At 39.0% G+C, this 12,377-nt stretch overlaps 1 protein-coding gene across 1 annotated transcript in view; it reads right to left on the reverse strand.

Moving 5' to 3' along the window:
- Window positions 1-12,377, reverse strand: part of LOC120564380 (zinc finger protein 135-like) — a 28,583-nt gene that overhangs the window by 3,075 nt on the left and 13,131 nt on the right. Inside the window, exons 3-4 of the mRNA XM_039809290.1 lie at window positions 9,277-9,459; window positions 4,596-4,662 (exon numbers count right to left, since the gene is read on the reverse strand). Of these exons, the coding sequence (XP_039665224.1) occupies window positions 4,596-4,662; window positions 9,277-9,459 (250 nt within the window). The remainder of the gene's footprint in view (window positions 1-4,595; window positions 4,663-9,276; window positions 9,460-12,377) is intronic.

Consider the following 12,377-nt stretch of genomic DNA (forward strand, 5'->3'; position numbering starts at 1 on the left):
TACAGAGAGTGTTCAGTTGTAAAGATGGTACCCACCGCAAATGGCTAGTAAACACAACCCCAGTTATCATCATTGGTTTTGAGAGGTTACTTGCTGTGAATACCTCGTCTGATAGGCTACAGTATTGTGGCATAGTATCAGGACTTCCTGGCTAGTGTCTGTCGCGCACGGCTAGGGGCGAATGGCCGGATGATGGGCATATTTGGGAGAAAGTCCAGGGCTGTTTTTTAGCCCCAGTCCATCCCTGTCACCAACTATTTTGATAATGGATTTGAGTCATTTGTTTTTTTCTGATTCCAGCTTCTTAAATGTGACTATGTTCTAGTTTCTTCTCTCCTCCGTGCAGTAGACTGAATATCTGAGCTGTGGACAAAAGAAGACATTTGAGGATGTCATCTAAGGACTTTTTTCACAATTTTTCTGACATTTAATAGACCAAACAACTAATCAATTAATCGAGAAAATAACCGACCGATTAATCGACTATTAAAATAATGGTGAATTGCAGTTTTCGTTCCTACCCTCACCTATGGTCATGAAGGCTGGGTCATGACTGAAAGAACGAGAGCCAGGGTACAAGCGGCCGAAATGGGTTTCCTCAGGAGGGTGGCTGGCGTCTCCCTTAGAGATAGGGTGAGAAGCTCAGTCATCCGTGAGGAGCTCGGAGTAGAGCCGCTGCTCCTTCGCGTCGAAAGGAGCCAGTTGAGGTGGTTCGGGCATCTGGTGAGGATGCCCTGGGCGCCCTCCCCTAGGGAGGTGTTCCAGGCACGTCCAGCTGGGAGGAGGCCTCGGGGAAGACCCAGGACTAGGTGGAGGGATTATATCTCCAACCTGGCCTGGGAACGCCTCGGGATCCCCCAGTCGGAGCTGGTTAATGGCTCGGGAAAGGGAAGTTTGGGGTCCCCTGCTGGAGCTGCTCCCCCCGCGACCCGACACCCGATAAGTGGACGAAGATGGATGGATGGATGGATGGATGGATGGATGAATTGCAGCCCTACTGCTCTGTTTTTTTTTTTTGAAAGCCCGTCCGGCCACACGTGTACGTGAGTGCGTAGTGTGCCGGTATGACGCCGAGGGCCGTCACAAAACGCCTTTTGACGAGTTGTGGAACGGTGTGTGAGAGCTACGTGGAGGAAATCCCAGACCACTTACTGTCAGTATTTCCAGTACAGCCCCTTCAATAACGACAACTGTGTGTTCTATACATCTCTGCCAACCAGTGAGCAGTTGCTGTATTGTAAACTGTGAGAAAGTGCTGATAGGCATCACATTCATAACAAATGGTGTAGGGCTGATTATGAACAATTATTTTCAATTGTTGATTGATCGGTCAATTATTTTCTTGATTAATGGATCAGTTCTTTTGTCTATAAAATATCAGAAAATGGTGAAAAGTATCGCTCAGTGTTTTCCAAAACCCAAGATGACGTCCTCAAATGTCTTTTTTTGTCAGATACTCAGTTTACTGCCACAGAGGACTGAAGAAGAAACTACTCACATTTGAGAAGCTGGAATCGGAGAACTTTTTACTTATTTCATAAAAACAATGAGTCAAACTGATTAATCGATTATCAAAATAGTTGGAGATTAATTTAAAAGTTGACAACTAATCAATTAATCGATTACTCTTTGCACCTCTAAAATGGTGTCATAAAATCAAACAAAAAAAACATGGACATTCTGGACACAGTACAGTACTTAGTTTGGTGCATTGCTGTTTGGCAGTCAGAAACCTTGGAAGAGGATATAGAAGATCTTACTTGCAACTGTACCACCACATAACAATAATGACATTTTGAAAATGTTTATGGAGATTGCAGCGCAAAGCCCGACGCAAGTGTCTTTGCTAGTTTAAGTTTTTCTGCCACAAACGCAAACGTTGCCTCGTTGCATATATCGCCGCGACTTGCTGGTCTGGTGTGCAGGATTTGGTGATCGTTGGGGCGGACGGATCATGGCGGGGGCTGCGCACTGGATCACGGCTGTACTCCTGTATCGGGCGGAGGCACACAACTTGCGTCTTACTTTGCACCCTCACTTAAGATTTTCTTTTTCCCAGACATTTTCAGTTTTCAGGTTAACATCCCTGGCGCCAAGATGCTCCTCCATCGGTCACAGATCATGGAAAGTGAAACTTAAATCTGTCATTATTTTCTTGGCACATTTTTATTTACAGCATTATGTTGATATTTATATCATCATATGCTGTTTATTAACTTATTGGGAGCAAACAGGTAGTTAGATGTAAAATCTGACATTGAGCACCCCCATATAGCCAAAATGACATGATCCTTGTTTCATAACACCTCTGAAGATTCGACTGAGATTGGCACTCGAAAAATTCAACTTTTGATGAGATGAACATATATATATGACAGCACTAATATATATATTTATACCATGGTCTGGGTATACACGGCGCAGGGTGTCCATTAAGTATGTAACCACTAAAGAGTTGGGAACATGTTTACTGTTTAAGAATGGCTACATTAAATCATAAGGAAATGTGGATTTATATTCAACTCGCCTCTGAACACACAGGATGGGCTAAACACACAGGCTGCAAGAAGTACCTTCTACGCCCTGACTGACTTTGTTTCACAGAGAATAACGTACTCACATATCTCAGCTCGCTGCTCGAGCTGCGCCGCGCAGCCGACAGCAACGTTAACATCGGGTAAATCTCGAAAGTCGTATATTGTTTGGGACAATGACATGGTGGTAGCTAGCTTGTCTTGTTGTTCAACATACTCAATTTTTTTACGATTGCCAACTGTACACCATGTTATTGACTTGGATCTTGAGCATAGCGTTAGCTTTCTGGTCGTCAAACGAGGCTATCAGCTGAGACTATATAATTGGTTGCTAAGGGAGGCAAGTGCCAAGGTCTTCCTAATTCCTGGTGGAGAGAAAACGCTTGCATTGCATAAGAACCTGATGGATGGGATGATTGTTCCAGGTATTAGTCAAACCGTCAGGGACCAGGGAACAGAGTTATTGTTTGATAAACTTAGATTCATTGTAAAATTAAAAATGAACAATGTTTTAAAAATTGTATAGGAGTGACATGGTAAAGCAATGCCCGGGTGTCCTTGTCAGGTGCCGCTTCACGCCGCCCTACCTGACAATGAACCATTAACCCCTTAATGGACACCCCAGCAATAGAATCAGTATTCACCAGACCATGTATATACATATATACATATATATATATATATATATATATATACATACATATATATATATATATATACACATATATATATATATATATATATATATATATATATATATATATATATATATACATATATATATATACATATATATATATATATACATATATATATATATACATATATATATATATATATAATATACTACATATATAGAAAAAAAAAAAAGGGAAGAGAGAAAGAGGAAAGAGAGAAGAGGAAGAGGAGGAGAAGAGAGAGGGCAGAAGAGAGGAAGAAAGAGAGGAAGAGAAGAGAGAGAGGGAAGAGAGGGAAAGAGAAAGAGAGAGGAAGGGGGAGGGGAGATGATACCCACACACACACACATAAAAAACACAACACATAATAAAAACACACACACATATATATACACATATATATACATATACATATATATACATATATACATACATATATACATATATATATATACATATACATATATATACATATATATATATACACACATATATATATATACACATATATATATTACAATGGGTGGTGATGGCGCAGTGGATATGATACGTGCCTTTGGTGTGGGAGACCTGGGTTTGATTCCCTCTGCGATACATCAACCGATGTGTCCCTGAGCAAGACACTTAACCCCTAGTAGCTCCAGAGGCATGCGACCTCTGACATATATTGCAATTGTAAGTCGATTTGGATAAAAGCGTCAGCTAAATGACATGTAATGTAATTACAATGGTCAGAAATTCAGGTCCAAACATTCAAGTTTCAGAATCGGATTGGTCAAATGTAGATATAAAAATTCAAATAGAAAACTGGTCGACTTACCATAGCCCTGTCCCAGTCATGTTTGATTTTCAATTTTCAAGCTGTTTTCTTGGATCACATGAGTGACAGACTATTATAAAAAGCCAGAAGTCGGTTTGATTGGATTCAGGCTCTACCCTGTCTTGGGTAGCCCAGATGTTGGTATGTCAATTATTTCAACTTAAATTTTTAAAATCTGAATTTGACCAATCCAATTTGAGCAATCTGAATCTTTTTTTTAATCTAAATTTGTGACCATTGAATACCTTTATTTTTCTTCAAATTCAGCTCTTGAAATAGCAAGAAATATCTTTTAATTTCAAAAGCGGTGAATTCAGAACAAATATATTCAGATACATGGTTTTCAAAGTAAAATACTCCAATATTAAGTATTCAGTGGCTGTTAAAATTCAAATACTTGTGTCTCTTATATGCTTCCATAGAATTAATCACAGAACGGCTGAGGAGGTGATCATGGGCAGTTTGGTAATGATTCCACTCTAAACAAATGGGAGAGCTGGGGTGTGACGTAGCTTGGTGTAGGTTGGAGTGATTGAACGGTGTGACAGAAGAACGGACTGATACCTTGCACTTCACGCATCTTTTCCACCTTGCACTGAGCGCTGCTCGTGTTTTCCAGACATCTCTGGCCCTGGAAAGAGGAGGCAGGCTTTTAGCTGACACAAAGAACCCACCAGGCTCTGACACAGTAATACGCATTATTTAATATAGGAGTCATTGTGTGAGCTCTATGTGCTAGATATAATCAAATTATTGCATTAGGATTTACTTTGTGTACATTTTTTTAACTGCAGAATAGAAATGCATTCCACTGTGACTAAAACAGTAAACCATGACACCATACAAATAAAATATCATTTATTTACACTACACTGTATGTACAGTATACATCAGTACACATGTAAATCCCCCTCTCTTTGGTGAGCTCATAGCTTGGATTAAAAGGATACATTAAATGGCTAAATATTCAGTTATATCTGATGTGATGAATCCAAGTGACGCTAGAACAGTTACTGCTCCCATGCAGTATCCATGTCCACATCAGTATGTATAATCTTTATTTCAATTTGGTAGACAGTACCATCACCACTGTAATCATACTTGGTTAATGTTGATTTGTTGAATGTGTAGAGAGTTAACATCTACCGAAGTCAAATTCCTTGTGTATGCAAGTATACTTGGCCAATAAAACCTCTGATTCTGATTAATATGAGGAAAGAACAAACAGAATTCTCATTGGTAAACAATAGAATTCTAACTCTCATTAGAAAACAGAACAGAATTCTCACTAGAATACAATAAGAAAACTCCTCTTTCAGTCAAATCTTTATTATTATTATTATTATTATTATTATTATTCAGTGTTGGGAAGGATACTTTCAAAACGTATTTCGTTACAGAATACATGCCCACAAATGTAATTTGTAACGTATTCCGTTACGTTACTCAATCTGAGTAACGTATTCTGAATACTTGGATTACTTCAGGATTACTTCCACATTGAATTGCGTTTTATAAGTGTAGGAATGCAGCTATCACATCCAGCTTACTAAACAGGCCTCTAATGGTGTGTTCTTTTTATTCCAACTAGCTGAATGTGTACCTGAACAAGCAGATAGATTATTGTATTGGTAGTCCCGAACTGCATACTACAAAAATCTAACCGCGAGTCTTGCTACCACGAGCTAATTTTAGCTAACGTTAGCTAGCATGTCAAACGGGGCTAGTCGTCTTTAAACGGCTCTGGAGCTAGTAAATCAGCACGTAAGGAGAATGTAAAGTCGCACGTCAATTTTAAAATAGCAAGGTGACCAGTAAAACTACAGCAGACGACTACCCTTGGCTAATTAAAAAATAGCTTGCCTACTTTAAGATGCTTCTTCAGGTTGGAGGTGGAGTAATTTGGACGCTGAAAGGAGGTTGGTTGCTGGCAAGCAGAGGTTGCACTGCACAGTTATATTTCATTCTCCTGTTCGTTCTTTAATGTGAAATGCTGTTTGAATTTCCAAGATAGAAACTTATTCCTGCCCGGGCTCCTGTCGTGCCGGTTCCGACTCCATTGCGACTGATCACGCAAATAGCTATTTTTTCGATTTCATGTCGGGCTTCTGGAAAATGCATAGAGTTGCCTTAATTTAGTCAGAGTGAATAAACTCGTGAAACAGAGAAGTATCGTCATGTAATCCATTGATTTCAACAATGTAACTGTATTCTAAATACCAACGATTTAAATTGTAACTGTAACGGAATACAGTTACTCATAATTTGTATTCTGAATACGTAACGCCGTTACATGTATTCCGTTACTCCCCAACACTGTTATTATTATTATTATTTAAGAAAAAAAGCGCCTGATACCAATATTTTCAGTGCACTAAAGCACTAAAAGACTAAGATTCCCAATCCCTTGTCTTTACAGTCAGTTGCTATGTTTCCAGCCACACATTTTTATCTGAATTAAGTGATATCAACTGAAAAATGCCTTATGGAAACAGTCAAATTTGATAGAATTTCATGAATATCAACTCAAAGGAAATACGTTCGGTCTCATCGGATTTTCTCTTGATCTATATATGGATTATGCGATAAACGCTGATGGAAACGTTATTTGCCGAATAAATTAATGAATTGCAATTACGTTTTAGGTCATTTTATGGTCGCAACCCGCCAAAAAACGAAGAAGTTTTAGTTCATTTCCGCCCAGTATTTCCTCTCTGTTTGCACACATGACAGGTGTCAACAAAGACAGATGTAAGTGGACGAACGAGGAGACAAGAGACTTTTTGAATTTAAGCAAAATATAACGGCTATTTTAGATAGCAAAAATCTAAGAAATGCCATAATTTATCAGGAACTCGCGAAGGAAATGACCAACAAAGGTTAGGACAAGCCGTGGGACGTCCTCCGGAGTAAATGGAAGGCGCTCAAACAGCGATACATGTCTCAAAAAAAGAGAGTTGTCTCTCAGCGGTGCCGGAGTGAAAATAAAAGGCAAGTTCCACCTTTTTGATGAGCTGGATCAGATCCTCGGCCAAAGGACCATCGTACCTTCCTTGGCTTGTAATATTAACAACAACTACTTTTGTCTAGCAAAACTTTGTTCGCAAATGTTTGCTTGAATGTTGTGCGATACAGTGCGAAAATGAATGGAAACACCTTAAAATGTCTCAAATCAATTCGATATACCAATTTAATGGCAAAACATCATGTGACGTCATTACGCACAGCTTTTTATTCGCTTTAAAGCTGTTGGATGGAAACACACTTCCACCAGCTTTATTCGCATGAGTTTTTTTTACCGAACTTCAGATAATTCGATTGACAAGTGGATGGAAACTTAGCTAGTGTCTGTTCCAGAAAGAGTGAGTGACCTTTGGCACCTGATGAAGAGGGACAGTTTGAAAGGAATAAACTTGTTTCGTTGTTTATGACACATAGTGAGTGTGACAGACGCTTGTTCATCTTTTCACAGTAAAATTCCTTATTCATTTTCTCATCAGTTTCATCATATGATATTAAGACTAGTTTATACATTATATTTTTAAGACGGACAGTGCATAGAACCACAAGACGTTGAGTTGGGGCTCTTGGGCTACCGTGTTTATGAATAGGCATTTTTACTTTTTTTTTACTTAAATAAATCTAATGCTAAACTTAGCTTAGCTGTTTATGATGAAGTAAGCTATACCTGCACTGAGCATTGCTTCAGCGAATATGGGAGCAAAGAGCAAATTTCTTATCCACATAAGGCAGCTTGATAAAAAATTAAGTGCTTTATAATAACCCTCAGTGTTTAAAAGTGAAACTGTAGATGTAGTAAAACAGAATTGTGTAAAAAAATGGGGGTTACCCCTATGGTCCCACAGCCCAATGGTCCCACAGCCCTATGGTCCCACAGCCCTATGTTCCCACAGCCCTATGTTCCCACAGCCCAATGGTCCCACAGCCCAATGGTCCCACAGCCCAATGGTCCCACAGCCCTATGTTCCCACAGCCCAATGGTCCCACAGCCCAATGGTCCCACAGCCCTATGGTCCCACAGCCCTATGGTCCCACATTTCAAGATTTTTCTTAAAATTAGGCCCTATATTAGGGTTAGGGTTACATTCCATCTGTAGTCCATTGCTACTGGAGAATAGGTTGGGTGTAATTTGCTACCAAATTGGGAGAAAGGGGGATAAAATCTGATACAAATTTGTGAAAAAGGAAATGTAGGAACATAGGGCCTAATTTTGGAAAAATAAAAATCTTAGAAATGTGGGAACATAAGGCCCTGGGAACATAGGGCTGTGGGAACATAGGCACACTCCCAAAAAAGCCTTGTCTAGCCCTCGTCAGTGAAAACCCCTGGCTGTAAATCTTTGGTGCGGCAGTGCTGTGGGAGGTCTGCTCTTTGGGCTAAGTGCTGGATCTTCTGGTGCCTCTTGAGGTTGCTGGGATGGGAGAAGCGTCGGTTGCACACGGAGCAGCTGAAGGGCCTCTCCCCGGTGTGCACGTTGCGGTGGATCTCCAGCTGGCTCTGGCACACGAAGCTCTTGCCGCACAGCGTGCAGGTGAAGGGCTTCTCCCTGGTGTGCCTGGCCATGTGCTTCTGCAGGTCGGACTCCAGGAAGAAGCGCTTGGTGCAGCTGGTGCAGCCGTACGGGCGCTCCATGGTGACGGCGTGGTAGAAAGCCAGGTGGAAGCTGCTGGAGAAGGGCTTGTGGTGGCTGTGGTGAACGGAGTTGAATTGGTGGCTCACAGAGGAGTTGATGCTCAACGTAGTTGCTCCGCTGGATGTTCTCGGGGTGTCATCGCGAGGGAGAACAGACCACGCCTGCACAGAGGACTGCACCTGCACGGACCTGCGTCCTGCCGATTCCAGCCCAGCACACTGAATCGTGGTCGATGTAGTGTTTTCATGTCCGTCTCTGCCTGCTTCTCTCTGTGTCTGGTCTACAGCTGACCACTCCCACTGCTGTGACACCCCCCCTCCATCAATGACTACCACATCTGACAGCGAGGACTCTGAGGGGTCCAATTCCACCTTGTTATCTCCCCTGCTGTCCATTACATCGTCGCAAGAAGCTGGCAAGGCGTCGCAGCTTGGTGCCAGGCTAGCGTCCGAGCTCGGCGGCTCCCTCTCCCATGCTCTGACATCGCTTCCTGCCAGCTCCGGCTGGGAACCGTGGGCGGCGTCACTGCTGCTGCTGGCAGTTTCAGCTGTCCTGTCGACAACAAAGGTGACGACGTCAGATCCACTGACCTCCGTTTCGCTGCGGCGTCCGGCGTCCGACGAGGCAGCGGGGAGTGCTGTGGCGGTGCAGGCGTCTCCTCTGCTGCCGGTGCAGGCGTCTACTGGCCCCTCGTGGTTGGTGGCTCCGGTCTCCATCGTTCCCTCCACCTTGACGATCAGCAGCTCCCCCACCTCCTCCTCAGGTTCTGCTGACTGAGAGGACAAACTGATTACATATATACACACACACATACACATATACATATACACATATACACATATATATATATATATATATATATATATATATATATACATATATATATATATATACATATATATATATATATAATAATAATATACATACATATATATATATACACACATACACATATACATATATATATATATATACATATACATACATATACATATATATATATATATACATATATACAATACATATATATATATATATATATAATATAATATATATATATATCATATATATATATATATGCATATATATATATACATATATATATCATAATATATATATATACGTATATAATATACATATATATATACATATATAATAAATATATATATATATATATCATATATATATATATATTAATATATATATATATCATATAATATAATATGTATATATATATATATTATTAATAATAATATATTATATATATAGTATAGTATATATATATATATATATATGTAAATATATATATAATAATATACACATATATATATATATATATATCACATATATATATGACATATATATATATATATATATACATATATATATATACATATATATATATATAATACATATATATATATATACATACACACACACACATATTACACATACATATGTATACATATATATATATGATATATATATATCATAATATACACATATATATATACATCTTAATATATGCACGTATGTATACTCTATATGTATACGTATGTATATGCATGTATATGCATATATATATGTATTGTATATCTATATGTATGTCATATGATATATATATGTATATATGTATTGTATGCTATAATATGTATATACATATATGATATATGTACATATATGTGTATGCTGTATATGCCGTATGTACATAGTATGTATGTATACTATGTATCATATGTATATGTATGTATGTAGTATATTATTACTATGTATGTCTATGCACCACATATATATATACTGTATGCTGTATATATGTACACATTATATACTGTATACATATATATATGTATGTATATGTATATACACATATACATGCACATATGTATGTATATACATATATACTGCTATGTATATATACATACATATATATATAACATGTAGTATATGTATACTACATACTCATATGTATATACGTATATGTTGTGTGTATGTATGTATATGTAGTAATATGTGTATGTATACATATATAATATGTATGCATATATATGATGTATGTACACATGTATATATATGTATGTGTATACATGCACATATATATATATATATATATATACATGGCATTCTCATGCATATATACATATATTTCTCCATGCATGTCTCCTCTGTGCCTCCTCCTTGTCCATGTCTGTCTCCTCTCCTCCTTGTCTGTCTTGTCTCATGCCTCCTCTTGTGCCTTGTCTCTCTGTCTCTGTCTCTGTCTCTCCACATGTCTCTGTCTGTCTCTCTCATGTCTGTGTCTGTCTCTCATGTCTTGTCTCTGTCTCTGTCTGTCTCTGTGTCTGTCTGTCTCTCTGTCTGTCTTGTCTGCTGTCTCTGTGTGTCTCTCTCTGTCTGTCTCTCTGTCTCTCCTGCTCTGTCTCATGGATCAGATCGGATCAAGATGTTGATCAGGATTAATCATGATTAATGTCATGGGATAAACTCATGGATAATCATGATTAATCCTACATTTTTATCCTATTCTAAATGTCCTTGAGTTTCTTTTTGTCCCATTATGTTTAGGTTTTATTAAAGCTCTTATCAGCATGGAAGGGTCAGGATCGGCTTGCTTTGTGCAAATCTTCAAAATACCTTTTTTCTATTAAAATACATGCTCAGGATGTTTGACTTGAGGAAACTTTGCTTTTGTCAGGTCTGATGTAAGCTTCTGTCACGTGACTTCAGACTGGAATGATGGTGTTTGGGTTCATTTCTTTAAGGTAGCTACCAAAGGTTTACCTATTTTTGGATTAGTCATATATAGGGTTGGGACGGAAACTTCGGTGCCAATAATGGGAACCGGTGCCGACGTGAAGTGGCAGTGACGGTAACCGAATAAGAACGAAGGTTTTGGTGCCTCATTGTGATTGCTTGACTTTTACACTACACCTGACAGCATGTAACGTTAGCCTACCTTTAGCTAGCAGCTGGATTAAACACCGGTAAATTGCTGACAGCTAACGTTAAACAGTGTAAAGTGTGACTATTTCACTGTGGAGGACTTCAACAGCGGGATGTAACAGTCTGCACTGCAGCGCAGCAGCAGCTGCCGTTGTCGGAATTCATAGATATACAGTATGTTTATATGGTCGGAATCAAACAACACAGACGGTGCGTTCACTTGCAGCTGCCGTTGTCGGAATTAAACAACACAGACGGTGCGTTCACTTGCAGCTGCCATTGTTGGAATTAAACAACACAGACGGTGCATTCACTTAAAACAGGTAGCCTCGTGGTGCATTCACAGTAATTGTAAAATACCCTTTTCCCATCTGGGGTTCAACAGCAATATACTGGTGAAATAAGTTATTGTTATTGTTATAGTTATTACATTATTATTAAATATTTAATTTTGACCATGGCCTTAGCAATAAACAAGTCACTGACTGTTGTTTACTACCCTTATTTTTTTTCTTCTTCTTTTTTTTTTACTTTATTGAAAAGTACCGGTTCAGGCATCGTTTAGGCACCGGCACCGTTTTAAAAGTATCGATTTAGCACCGGAATCGAAAAAAAACCAAACGATACCCAACCCTAGTCATATACCACCCTACTTTTAACCAGCAAATCTATTGTGCTGTATTGGAATAACTGACCTCAGAAAACTCTTTAACAAAAAAGGTACTGCTTACTGAACAATAACTTAAATGTA

This window comes from Perca fluviatilis, chromosome 1, assembly GCF_010015445.1.
Source record: "Perca fluviatilis chromosome 1, GENO_Pfluv_1.0, whole genome shotgun sequence".
Lineage (NCBI taxonomy): Eukaryota > Metazoa > Chordata > Actinopteri > Perciformes > Percidae > Perca > Perca fluviatilis.